At 44.0% G+C, this 14,620-nt stretch overlaps 1 protein-coding gene across 10 annotated transcripts in view; it reads left to right on the plus strand.

The window, feature by feature from the left end:
- Positions 1–14,620, plus strand: part of SKAP1 (src kinase associated phosphoprotein 1) — a 308,856-nt gene that overhangs the window by 253,488 nt on the left and 40,748 nt on the right. For all 10 annotated transcript variants that reach the window (XM_083408759.1, XM_083408757.1, XM_083408762.1 and 7 more), the window contains 2 exons: positions 6,161–6,223; positions 12,000–12,109. In XM_083408759.1, coding sequence (XP_083264885.1) covers positions 6,161–6,223; positions 12,000–12,109 — 173 coding nt within the window. The remainder of the gene's footprint in view (positions 1–6,160; positions 6,224–11,999; positions 12,110–14,620) is intronic.

A 14,620-nucleotide genomic window follows, 5' to 3' on the forward strand; every position in this document is an offset into this window, starting at 1 on the left:
GAAAGATGGGGCAGGCTGTGTAAGAATCCAGGGAGTTTCCCCCTCCTGCTGTGACCAGCTCCTCTCACCATGGTCTCTCAGAACACAGAGAAAAATTAAGAGGGCAGAGCAAAGAGAGGCAAGATGGCAGAGCTTTAGGCTTCTAAAGAAGGAACCGGGGTAGGAGTCTTAGAGAGCGGTGGGAAGGCGGGGACCTTTAGTCCTCAGAACTGCCTCATTGGGGCAAAACCTACTGAGAAGAGTTGCTGTGACCTCTTCTCACATTAGGCATGTGCTCTTCTCATTAGGCATGTGCTGTTTTGGTTTCTTTGAATAAAGAGTTAACTTCACTGACACTGTTATTTTTTAGTGCTGACCTGCTTGTGACTCTGGCTCCTGATACCCAACCTAGCCCTGCAGGTTTCCCACAACCAGGCCTAGGACCAACAGCTGGCATCTTTGGGAGCTGCTAATGGCACGCTTCCAATGCAGCCATTGCCCTAGGCCCATTTCCCATCAATCTTTCAATAAAGACTGCATCTGCCATTATATTTGCTCATAGCATTCTGAACTGACACTACATCACTCCAGAGCATTGTGGGCAATTACAGTGGCATACTTCAGGGTACATCAGAGAAGAGCCAATAAACATGGAAACAGATAGGTAGGGATGAACCAGAGGATCCACCAATGGGGGGGGGCACCAGAGAACCCCCTCAAACCAAGAGCCAGTTATTGCCCACAAGAAGCTTTTAGAGGCTGCTTCTCAATTCCCAACCATGTGAATCCATCTAACATATTGTTTGCTCTCTTCCTCCCTGTTTTGCTGTTTATTGCTTTGGTCGTTTTCACAACCAACGTTTGGATTTTTGTAGTGTCTGTAAATCAAATGGTAAAGCCACAAGGGTTGGTCATATGTGGATTCATTTTGACATGATTCTGGCTGGGGCTGATGGGAGTTGAAGTTCAAAACATATAGAGGGCACCAGGTTGAGGAAAGCTGTGTTAAAAGAATTGCTTAATAGTTCTGATGAAGTTCTCATCTATACTTGGTCAGTTGCCTAGATGGGAGGCCTCCCAGAAACCCCTCTATGTACTGCCAAGGGCTCCTTAGAGGATGATCATGATGCAGACCTAGCAAATAAATGAACAATATTGAGAAACTCAAAAGAAGAATGCAGTGGGAAGTTCTCTTGCGTAAGCTCCATTGAAATGTGTGTGAGATTTGCCGAATTTTCTGCTAAATTGTAGCCCCTTTCTAGTCTCCCTCACATTGAAAGTGTACTTATTGTACATATTGTCCTTCAGGTTTCACCCTAAACACATGTGCTATTTCTAGAGGCCTGCTACGCTCTAAATAGTGTCCTCATGGCTGCAAGGGGGTACTGTGGCATGCACATAGCACACAGCTCAAAGTTGGAGGAAGGAGTTCTTGATATATTTAGAAACTGCAGAGAAGCAGTTGGTGTTTGGTGGTATTGTTTTTAAAACAAACTACAGTCATACCTCAGGTTGAAGCAGCTTTGGGTTGTGCGCTGCGGCAACCCGGAAGTAATGGAGTGCGTTACTTCCGGGTTTCGCCGCTCGCACATGCGCAGATGGTCAAAATGACGTCATGCGCAGAAGTGGCGAATTGCCACCCGCGCGGACGTGGGTTGCGTTTGCTTCTGGATGCGAATGAGGCTCCAGAACGGATCCCGTTCACATCCAGAGGTACCACTGTATTTTTTGTATTGTACTCGCTCAGTGTGCTGATTGTAGATATGGGTGCTCCTGAAGAACAATCATGTGAGGTCCGAAACATTCTCTAAATGATGTCCCTTGGCTTAGATCTACCAGAGAAAGCTTGAATGTAATATGCGTGGCCTGTGCCATTTTAGAAGTGATTCCTGCTGGCTCTGCCACAAGTAGGAAAAGGTCTGCCAGGTTCAAGAGATGGTTGAGGGTTGGCAGCAGCACTCTTTTAGTTTGGTCAGCACGAAGCCTGAAAAAACTGGCCTAACCCTTCCACTGTTCAGCAAAGGATGAGCAACCCTGTGTTTTCCATTTACTCTCTTTATCACATCATAGCATTGCCTGGAAGGATATTAATCGAGCTTTGATTGTTCAATTATTGTTAGGGTTTTTTCCTCTACTTTTCTCTGTGTGTGCATTTTTTTTAAAGTCATTGTAATAAGTTAACATTTACGGTTCTCCTTCACAGATCCACAGAGCAGGCAAGGGGTGGGGGTGGGGGTGGGTGGGAAAGGCACTCTCAATAATTTATTTTAAAATCAATGCTAATGAGGTTGTGTCTCGTCATTGGCCTGAGTTTTACAATCAAGCCTGATTTATTTAGAAAAGATCTTTGGTGCCACTTTCCCATCTAACAGTGGGGGTGGAACAGGGCAGGGAGAGCTGTTTCTGTGACCCTCCAACTTCAGATCCAATTCTAAATTCACAGAGGGATGAACTGACCAGGTTTGCATTGATTTGAATGGAGAGTAAGAGACAGCTGTGCCCTAGACAAAGTGGTGGTGGGGAGAAGCTTTGGCTTCCAGAAAGTGCAGCATGGCAGGTTGTCCGGCACACTTTGCACTAATTCTATGATATTGGCAAAAGATCTGTTTCTGAGTCTGACCAGCTTTGCATCTGACCTTCTGTCAGCTATCTTGTTTTGTTTACTGAAAACTAGAGCTCCGTGCCCCAGAGGCGCTGGATTTTATACTACAAGCAGAATTGTCTTCCGGGTTTAAATTTCCTTATGTTAAACAAACAAATAAATAAGAACCAGAATTCGGCCTCCCAAGTGTTTCAGTTTTCATTTTTAGAAGCAGGCTTCCAGGCCTTGAGACTTCAAACACAGGCTGGTAACATTTTGATGGGACTGAATGGAGCTGCTCTTGGTCTTAAGTGGCTCGTGAAAGTGATACCTTAATGTTGGGCATCACACAAGTAAAGTGGAATAATGTTTGTGCACTGTAACATACACACCTTCAGTTACTGCTGGGGAAGAACCATTTCTTCATGCCAACACAGCTTTTATCTTGTGAATACAGATGTCTGTTTGCTAAGTGATAAAATACCAGCTTGTCTTCCCATGTGATGGGGAATTTTTTTTTTGCCACACATCTGCACTTGATCAGCGATCTAGGAAAGAGGCAGTATGATAATTCTGCTTACTGTCCTTGGTGGGATGATACAGACAACCAGCTTACCAAGTGGTTAAATTCATCCTGTGGTAAGTTATCACTTGGCAAATGATAACTATCTGTGTTTGGCCTCTGTTTTCCTGTTAGTCTCTTAACCCATACTGCCTTCTGGAATGCATCCCCCCCTTCTGCTAAGTCCGTCCTTCCGCATCCACACGCATTCAGCCCTCCTCCCTTTTCCTCTTCCCATGGCCTCCATCATCTCCTGACAGTGTGTTTCATTCATTGTCTTCTCTTTAGTGAGACCGGAGATACTTGTCAAAGCTAAGGAAGCTTTCCCGCTTGTGTTATGCTTATAAAGTGCCATGTAAATTTATGACGCTATAACAAGTGATTGCTATTACTGCCTTAAATAACAATTGATAGGTTTATGGGGCATATTTTAAAATACTACCTCCCTCTGCTAGCAGGTGATAACCCATTTTCCTGTTCTATATGTTAAGCTTTCGCATGTAGGTTGTTGTTCCCGAACAGCATAGGGATGAGTGCTGATTCTAACGTTGCTGTACTGACATGCTGCCACTGAAATTTTCTTCTGTATGGTCAGGGTTCCACGTGGCTGTGGAAACATCTGAAATGGCTTGCCCAAGCCATGTGGCTTGCCCAAACTGCCTGATAAGTAGCCAGGTGGTTATGTGATCAGGAAGTATGGCCCTTAAATGGGTTCTTAACCATGCCAAGCCAAGTGCAAATGCAGACAATGTCACAGTCAAATGGGGAACTCGAGTATGCAGAAGTGAGTTTGGCAGTAGTGACACCTGAATTAGACCACTGGATCGCTTCACCCTTAACATTTGTACGTAGTGTTTGGCATTAATATAATATATGTTAATATGTGGCTTTGGTAGGAGAGAGGTAGGAGAGCTGTTTTCTCCAAAACTTGCTTTAGGGCAGAAGATACTTGTGATTTCCAATGCAGTGAAGCTACGTTCAAACTACCACCACCACACCTAAGATGTTACTTCTGTTATAGCCGTAAGCCAACCAAGGTTAGAAACAGTTTAGTGAGATAGTTGAAAAGAGATCAGAAGAGGCTTTTCAGGGGTTTGCATTATTTCAAAACCACACATAACCTGTTTGACCAGGGATAACTATGGGGCAAAATAAATGTGTTCACACACCATGAGAAGTGAACTTTCTTAGAGAGTATTATCTGTCATAGTCTCTATTAAGCTCATAGCAGAAGAACGATTTGAGCCAAGGACTCATCCTTTTCACAAGTCGGTCTATTAACCATTGCCCTGCTTTAACTCTATGAAGTCATCATAGATGACTTTTTAGCATGTAGCCCTAGTCATAAGTAAGCAGCCAGTAGGCTGTGGTAGTAAACAGGAAGGATGCATATCCCATGCCAGCTTTAGGGCCACTTCAAATGTTGCAAAACTCCTAAAACAGGAAAACAAGCCTGCAACTGGTGTATTCTGTATAGTGATCTCACACTTGGGTTTATTGCTGCTTGTAGATAATGAACAAACATGGGGAGTATTTCTGACCACAGGGTCTCTTCAGTTGGAAAATACATTTATGTGTATTTGCTAGATGTTGCCATCTACAGAGGGTGCGAGGTAATGCCTACATGAGAATTCATCCAATATAAGAATTTTGCGTTATAAAACATCTCTCAGAAGTGGGGAAGGCAGTGAGAGTCACCTAGTCATCTGTGTGAGGGCTAAACTAGACATGATGCAGGAGGTCTGTGGTGGACTGGGGGGGGGGGGAATACTAATTAGCAGCCTCACACTGTTGCTTTGAAGTTGAGGGAAGTAGCACTGCAGGAGGATTGGTTTAACCACATCCTCCCATCCCATTTCCCTGATTCAAATTCCTTTACGCTGAAACTGCTGTTAGCTCTGTAGAGCATGGAGGGAGGGAGATAGGTAACACTTTCTAAAAAGAGCAGCAAATAATTTTAGCCACATGCCTGGAGCTGAGGCAAACCATTCAATCTGGTAGCTGTACAAGTGTTGTTTGAATGGGGGGGGGGGGCAGGAATGGTTGAAAACTTTACTCACTGTTTCTAGGCTCCTCTGTGTGTACCATCATAGGCTTACTAAGGTTGTATTTACAGGATTGGTTATGATCTGAGCAGAATCCTCTTAGTCTCTTCAGGTTCCAGGTCTGAATTTCTATACCTCATCACATAATGAGCATGTGGCTTTAAAGCCATAAACAGGTTGTCTCTTGTCCCCTGATGCTGTCCACATAAAATATCCTCTGCAGGTCCATCCCAAGACATTTTGCTGTCCAGAGGAAAGAACAGAGTTGTATCCTCTCCCATTCTGTGTACAGAAACTGACAGACTTTGTGTCAATTGAATCTTTCCTTGACAATGACAGTGGGAGAGCACCCTCTACTGTACCTGAGGGCAGCAGGCTAGTTTAGGGGATGTGAGGCAGGTCGTGTGGCCCACACAATTCTGCCTTTCAACACTTTTCTGCCACTGCCCGCCTCATAGCATCATGTGACCTGACTGCCTAATGGTAGGGCCAACCCTATATTCTGTTGCTGCCTTGTACCCTCACTGCTATGGCAGCAGTGTTTTAAATATTTTATTTTATTTATTTTACTGATAAAATGGAAAGAGTCTCTCCGCAAATGGATGGCAACATACTTAAGAAGTTCTTGAGGATTAAAAAATGCAGCAGTGATGGACATTCTGATAGCAAAGGAAAGGAAAAGATTTAGTGCTAGGTAGCATTTTGCTATCCTAATCTTGGCCCTTTTTTGTAGAACTAGATGCCAAGGCACAAATTATGCCCTGGTGCTCTAGAGCACATAAGTCAGTTACCAAGCGCTTTGTTCCATTTTTTTTTAGAAACACCCCCCCCCCCCACGTGCAAATAGTGATGGGCAGTCACAGATGTTTATATTTGTTTTCTGGTTATTTTTAAAGCTTTCTTGGCTCTAAAATCCAGATTACAGTATAATTTTACAAAATTAGTTTTCTGGCAGAAACTGCTAGATTTACTTCACTTCTTATCTCATTGTAGATGATGAACTTGGTTTGTCCACTTCAGATGGCAGAGAAGATGCTGGAAGCATGGAGAAGACAGGTAAAAGATAAAATATCAGTTTGGAACTGCTTTCAGATCAGCATGCATTACATCATCGTCGTCATCACCACCATAATTGCAAGGTGTACACCAAAGAAACAAAACCATATTTGGACACACATATATTATACAGGTCCACACACAAAATTTGGCTGCAGCTCCTTGTCAGTTGTATACTTGATGACAAACCCGGGTCTTCTGCCACATTATATATAGAACAGCCCTGAGTCAGCCTTCTTTTACTTTCTTCCTTGCAATAAGAACCACAGGCAACCCAAGCTGACAGTGCTTGACTGAAATTGCCATAGATACAGTACAACTTTCAAACATGAATCATATTCAATACTGGTGGCCTTGGAGCTTGTTAATTTTCTAAGGGTTTGGGACACTACAATGTGTTACTCAGCTAGGCACCGTATCTTTCTCTCAAACCTAAAAAAAGAGAAACCTTTAGAATGCCATTTCTTTCTAACAATTACTAGCCTTTGTTAGATTCAGGTAGGTAGCTGTGTTGGTCTGACTCAGTTGAAATAAGTAAAAAAATAAAAAAATTGTCCAGTAGCAACTAAGTTTGTTAGTTAAAGTGTAAATTCTCTTCCCCTAACATCCGTAGTATACACCCTTCCCCTAGCATCCTTAAAAGTGCACCTATGTTTGGGGACGACATATAGACATGCTGATATTTAATCAATCAATGAATTAAAACCTGGATCATTAATTGTGTATGTGTGTGTCACACCACATGCATCAGTTGACACTCCTGTCTTGTAGCTCTGCTGGAGTGGAGTCCTTCGAGAAAAAGAATCTAAAGGAATCTCAGAGAAGGCAAGTCCGGTGGGACACCTCCATGCCTTCCAGGGGAATGCAGTTGTTGGAATTGTACTCTTTATACTGATCTTCATCAAGCAGCCCAAAATTTATGCTTCACCATCCCTACAAAGCAAAGCAGATAACCTGATGGTGAGGAGGAAACACACCTTTCCCTGGCCATCAGTCCAAATTAAGCAAATTGAACAGATGTAGAATTTCTTAATCCCAAGATAGGAAATAGGCCTTTCATAGTGTAAAATTTAAGTACAAAAGATGAAAGAGGCATACTATGCACCACTCCTCCATCCTTAAATCTATAGTGGGTTAAGATTGACATATCAAGGATGTTTACTTCTATCAGGCTGCCTAATTTAGCATCCAGTTCTTGGCTGTTGTTTCCCCCCCAAGTGCAAATGCTTTGAATATTCCTACTTCCCTCACCCCTCCTTGTTCAGGAAACAGGTACCAAAAAGTCTTTGAGAAGGAGCCAGGCTCGTAAAACTTAGGCAACAGATGGGCGGAGGGGAAAGAGAATTGTCAGGAGTGAGGAAAGCAAAAGAGGAAAAGCTTATGGAAAAAACGAAGGAGGAGATGGATACAGACCCAGTAACAAAACAAAGGCAGGGTGAAAGGAGAGTCACAGTTACCAGCGCCAAGAGGAAAGGAGAGCAGGGAAATTCTGTAGACTGGAAAGTTTGCCTTCTCAATCATTACACCCAGCCACCACAAGCAGCCTGCTCTTCCAGAGTACTCAAGCACCTTCATTCCCACCCTTGCTTTTTCCTTGAGAATTGAAGCCATGCAGGATCTGAGCAGAAAACCTGTTTCCTGGATCAGTCCTGTCCCACCTACCCACCAGCCCACTTTCTTCTCTCTGTGTTGGAATGTATGGGCCCAGTTCAGGAAAGAAGCACTTAGGCAGAGCTGCTTTGAGCTTCCTGCAGTTCTGGGCGTTGTCTTTTTGTCTGCAGCGCAGGAAACAGCAGTGTTCTAGTAAACTGTATTTTGTCAAGGCCACTAAGATGGTATTCCCATCTCCAACATTTTAGAAGCATCTTAGAAGAAGCACTTATTTCCAAAGGAAATACTGGGGCTCACATCCCCCAGAAGCTATTAGAAGCTATGGCATGTGAGCAAGAAATTCTGACCCTTTAGCTGAGATGTGTGATGAAGATTGGCTGTGGTTTCCTCCGTAAAAGAGCAGATTCACTCTTCACATGCTCAGTCGTGGATGCTCTGTATGATTGCTTTATATTTTTCATAGCTGAATGCTGGCACTGAAAACAGTTCTTGGAGCTCAGCTCTTCCTTAAAATAAAACCTGCACTATTGAATTCAGCTAAAAATGCTTGGTTACACACACACACACACACACCCCTACATCCATTTTTAAAATGATTTTAATGATTTCTAACTAATATGCTTTTATTGTTACTTTATTATATTCATGTAAATCACTATTAAGTGAAGGGAGGAGCACCATATAAGTAAATTATTATAATCATTTTACTTCTTTTTGTACCAAATGTTTCCTTAACAATGGCTTTCTTAATACACAGATCTTAGCTATTTAGCAGCTCTCTTTTTTTAACTTGTGAAGGAGCTTCTGCGGACGGCGCTTTTCAACTAGCTTGCTAATGAATGTTACCTAAAGCAGGGTTATCCAGATGCTGTTAGACTCCACATACTATCAACTGCAGCCAATATGGTGTATAGTTAGGGATGGTGGGAGTTTGCTTTCATATTGCTTCCACACTAGCTGTTGTGTGTGCAATTGCAACCAGTAATTAAAGCCTCCTCCTTACGGAAACAGGAACTAAAATAAAAGGCAATTTATTGTTAATGCCATGGCCACACTAAACAGAAGACAATTTAAAAAGGAGGAGGAAGCTGTTAATTAAAGTTGCAGGAGACTTTTGCTTAATGGGCTTAAGGAATATTCATGGTGTGGCAGTCGTTGGCATGGATGTGTCACACTTGGGAATGATTTAGGCAGAGATGACGCTTTAGACTGGAGACAATGCTAGGGCATCTTGCAGAGGACGTTAGGGCAAATGATTCGGGGTAGTGCTAAATGCATTTTGGGGTGCAGAGATGTGCAGACTCCTTATTCAGGCTGCTCACATAGCTCTGTGTTATGTAAGGAAGTGGGAACCAGGAATCAATGGCAGCCTCCTGGGGAAGCCTGAAATAATATGAAGCTGACTAAGACATACACAAATGTGGTGGGGGTGGGAGAAAGATTAAAATTCAAAGCAAGAGGGAGAAAAACTAGTTTGAGTATTGAATCTTCCCATCTATGGTTGCCTAGTGATAAGCCCCATGCTTGCTTCTCTCTTTAGATGAGAAGCTCTGAGCCCTGAGCAATTTTTTAATTTTCTACATGATCTCCTTTACTCTCTTCCCTGTTTTGTGTCTTACCCCCTGTTCCCTTTTCAATATCTCACACAAAAGAAGTAGACCTACTTTTTTGCATGTACTGTTGTTGAGATTTGTGTTCTCCCTGCTCGGCCGTTACTCATTTCAACAAATTTAGGTTATCTAAAATAGACCACACAAATTTAGAGGGTTTCTTATCATGATGTCCCTTACATCCAAATAATAATGCTTTTCTGCCCTCCTTCTCGTGTGGGCCTTCTATTCTGTATCATAGCCAGGTGGCATTTGGCACATCCTAAATTTTGAGCAAGAGAAAGCAACTGGGGAAGGGGGCTGGCATAAGCTCCTGATTCACAAAAGCACAAGAGTTTAGCTGTGGAAATCCTGTCACTGAAATGGAAGGTGAAACCTCCTTGAAAAACTACCAGACTATTAATGCATGCATTTAGGCAGAGACAGACACCTTTTCTTTTCATTAGCACCCTAATGAAAAACTCTTGAAGGCTTCATTCAAATAGTGAGTGGGAGCAGACTTTCAGACAATCACACACTTTTAATGCACACACGCAAAATCTCCTCTCTCTCTCTCTCTCTCTCTGTCTCTCTCACACACACACACACACAGCTATCATTTCCATCCATAATGCACAGACCATACAATAAAAGGAAAATAACACAAGTAGCTTTAAAAGTCAAAATTCCATTTGCATATCTTAATTAGCCCTCAAAAGCCATGATAAAAATTAAGCTTCTAAGACATTGTTTAAAATTAACGAGGAATGAGGCGTCTCTGATTTAAAATCAAATTTGATAAGTGGGGTAGGAGTCACTGCTGAGAAGGCCCTGTAATTCTTAGTAACTGAAGTTCCATCCTCCATTTTCTCCATAGGCATTTTTAAAAACCTTAAAAGACATGAATGCAGACATGGATGCACAGCTAAACTACAAAATCTGCCTTACAGCTATTCAAAGCCCCAAATTCCAAAATGCCATTGCATCCTGAAGATTACATGTGTGTCATCTCCAACATGCATGGATGATTCTTTGCCTATCTGCAAACTGCAGACTGGAGACATCATGCAACTGGAGTTTTTCTTGCTTCCTAAGGCAGATCTCCTTGCAGAAGAGGGAGCTATAATTGCACACCTTACAAAGCAAACTACAAAGAGGGACTTGTCCCCTGCATTGTAATGGTAATGAAGGCTCTGCCTCCTCTGCCTCTCTTCTTTCTGGTCCCTTCACCCTTTTGCCCCTGTTGAACTGTTGCCCACCTGTCAGCTGTTGAGTAAAAACAGCTGTGCAGGGGTAAAGAAAGTGTAGCTCCCCACTGAACAGCTGATGGGAAAGAGGGAACTCAGAGGGCTGGATGAATTCTTGCCTACAGAGCCAGCCCCCCTCCCCTTTGAGTATCAGATGCACTCTTAATTTTCCCGAGACATTTGATTTTTGAAACCAAGTTCCTCCTGCTAATGGGTTCAATGATAACCCTGAAAACTTGTCCATCCTCTCTTAGCATAGCAGAAATGGAATCAATTGTTCAGAATGAACATATACAGTATTGTATGTGGAAACCTGTGGGTGGGCTGCAGTGCCAACCATCACTGTGCCCACTGGCCATTCTGGCGAGGCTGATGGGAGTTGGGAGTTCACAACATCTGGAGGGCCATGGGTTCCTTATCACTGCTCTAGGTTAATTCTGGTTGCAGAATTGCAGTTACCGTATTTTTCGCTCCATAGGGCGCACCGGACCATAGGGCGCACCTAGTTTTTAGGGGGGGATTAGAGCAAAAAAAAAGCTTCCCCCCGACCCCAGCCCCCAGAACACGCTGTTATCCGCAAGCCTTCAGAGCCCAAAGGCTTGCGGATAGCTGCCTGAAGCCCAGGGAGCGCAGCGGGAGTTGGCGCTGCACTCCTGCCGCACTTCCAAGGCTTGCGGATAGCTGCCTGAAGCCCGGGGAGCGAGAGGGGTCAGTACGCACCGACCCCTCTCCCTCTCCAGGCTTCAGCGAAAGCCTGCATTCACTCCATAGGACGCACACACATTTCCCCTTCATTTATGGAGGGGGGGGGAAGTGCGTCCTATAGAGCGTTAAATACGGTATCTTGATACAGAATTTGGTTATGGTATGAGAGAATGCTGACAGCCAGCCTGCCCAAGAGTGTTGAGTTGAAGCATTGCCTTAGCCAAACCTTCCCATTGCCCCACGCCACACCACCCTTATCAAATAGGAAAAGAATCAGTAAGTCAGCATGATGCAAAGGCATCTACCCAATTTCCCCAAATGCCCTTTTGCTTATTTAGGGAACCTATGACAGGCACAATCATCCATAAGCGCCCCTGCTGCTGTAGGAAGCTTGCATGCAATAGATATATACAGTCAACTTGGAGGGACTCACAAGCACCCTCCAACCACTGCCACTAGAGGTGAATATCAGTGAACTTAAGGCCCAGGTGCAGCATTTTTCAGATGAATTACCAAAATCTAACTTCCCCGTAAGTTGCTGCCAAAGGAGAAATCAAGTCTGCCTTGCAGCTATTGATCTGAATACTATAATCTATTCTTAACACTCTCCTCTCTCTCTACAAGGACTCAGAAGAAAGTATGTGAATTACTATCAAGGTCTGTGGGATTGTGCTGGTGGCCATCCAGATGAGCTGTCATTCCAGCGAGGAGATTTGATATACATCCTCAGCAAGGTATGTGTAGAGACGGCTTTACTTCCACAGCCTCCAGCCAGTAAGTTCTATCCCTCCAAGGAAAAGAAAGCAACTTCTCTAACATAAAGGGTGCATCTCAAAGCTGTGGGGAGAGAGGTTCAGACTCGCTTTCTCCACATGATCAGTCAAACTGTGATCTAACCTCATTTTAGTGTCTCTATGATACTTCTTCAGTACTTTCTTGATACCAGTAGCGTGATACCCTGCTTGCACATAATTCCACCATCCCCTTTATTAGATTTGCTAAGGCGGAAGTTATCTTGCAGCGTAAGAGATGCTGTGCTGCTATTAGTTTAATTTCCGAGTAGATGTGCACGCCAGTGCAGGAGGGGAAAAGTGCACGGCCTCTGAAAGGCTACAGGAACGCACACATCTTTGCTGTGACAGGAAGCCTTGCTGGTGTTACCAGGTCTGGTCAGGTCCCAGATCAAATGGGGCAAGGCAGTTCAAGAGTTGCAGATGCACCAATAGCTTTGAGTAAGCAACCCACACATACAGAGACTAAAAGCATACTGAACTTCCCCTAACCTGCCTCTCCCAGGCTCTACTCCCTTGTGAAGAACTAGGGTCCCTAAAGGGTCAATCCTGTGGCCATCCTCATATGCTCCTAGCTTCCTGCCTGTTGTGCTTCCTGCACCATTGGATCAGTTGGGTACTGTGGGAGGCATTGGGCCCCTCTGGCTCTGGCCCTGCAAGCTCTGCTTAGTTCTATGGGTGGTTGTTCTCTAGGCTCTTGTCTGTCAGCCCCAGGCCCAATGGTCCTCTGTTCAGCAGCAGGCTTAGAGCCCTGATTCTGGTCTGGCTCTTTAGGTGATGCACCTGCAGTCTCCAGCTCTGTGTATGGATTGCTGTTGGACTCCAGGTTCATGACAACTTTTTATTTATTAAATCACTAAATGCTGCTCTGGTTTCGCCAGAAGCGGCTTAGTCATGCTGGCCACATGACCTGGAAAAACTGTCTGTGGACAAACGTCGGCTCCCTCGGCCAGTAAAGCAAGATGAGCGCCGCAACCCCAGAGTTGTATCGACTGGGCTTAACTGTCAGGGGTCCTTTACCTTTACCTTTTTAAATAAACATTACTGAACTGAAGTTGTATAGTGTTGGGGAGTGTGTGGTGAGATTCTTATATCTGCCATGAGGATTACAGATCAGTAAATTCATTAATGGTGTGATTGGTAGGTGTAGCAGGGATGCTGAGGAAGAAGCTTGTCTTCAAGGGTGCATTCTCAGTTCACGTAGACAAGTAATGAATTTGCTGGTGTGCATGACCATCCTCTTTCAGTGTGCTAAATTCCCCCACTCAGCACAAACCCTCGACAACTTACAGAGGTTCTGTTGCAGACACAAAGGGTTTTCTTGACGGACAAGTCAATCTGGAAAGGTCCCCTGAAGCTGGAAAAATGTGAAAACCACGGATCTAAGTAATCATTCCGCCTTCTTTCTCTTCACCCCGACCTCCCAACGCCATCTCCCTCCCTAGCCCAGAGAGCTGCTTTTGGAAATTCTTCCATCCTTTTATGTTTACTTGCCTCACAGCAAAGTTTGTCTAGAAAATAGCTTGAGCATGTGTGTAATCACTCAAGAATTGCAAGGGTAATTGAGTTGCTTGGTCAGGTGTGATGTAGGGGTGAGGGGAGCAAAGGAAGGAAGGCGGGGAGAGTGTGGGGATGTGAAGTGCTTTCTTTGCCACAAATGTGCAAGTGAATACATCGGCTGATTTATAAATGTGCAGATGAATAAATTGGCATAGGCCAAGTGATCCAGAGACATGGGTGTAATCAAAACCAGGCAAGAATCAGGATTTAAGGGAGCAATCAGGGAGAGGGAGCAGGAGCTTAAACAGTCTTTTCATACTAGAGATGAGTTGCTTGGACTAAGGGCTGTAGCTAGGTTTATAGGTTCTGGTGGCATTAGATTGGTGGTCAGTAGGGATTAGCTGATCAGATGCTCAGACATGCTGGTGCTACAGGATAAATGGCACCCTCAGTCTTACATTAGATACAGAGTACTGGTGGTACAGGAGGGTAAGGCACCAGAACTTGGCTTTCTGAAGAGTCCCTTCCAACTGTACGATTCTTTGATTCTAGGCCACAGGGCTTATTCCTTTGAGAAGCTCTTGTGTGCATTGCAATTAACAGGACATGGACATCAGCATGGTAATGCTCTTGCACATTTCCCTTTTCTTACAATAAAGTTTCTGCAGTATAATTTCCTGGAAGTAATGCACACATTACATTTTAGTTTTATGGCAACTTCAGACACGCTTCTTTTACCGAATCAACCAAATCTTTTCTGACATGGTTTAAAGGGAGATGCTGGCATGAAAATGTAGCAGGGAACTCTAGCATTACAGAAAAGACATGCACTTTGAACTGCAAAGCACTTTGGAGCGTGACTGGTTCGGTCGCACCAGGCGCAGAGCCTTGGGGATGCCACAACTGTGATTTGGAAAGCAGTGTGAGGGACAGCAGGGTGCTGAATATTGGTGT

This window comes from Podarcis tiliguerta (genome assembly GCF_965153285.1).
Source record: "Podarcis tiliguerta genome assembly, chromosome: 13".
In the NCBI taxonomy this organism is placed as follows: Eukaryota; Metazoa; Chordata; class Lepidosauria; order Squamata; family Lacertidae; genus Podarcis; species Podarcis tiliguerta.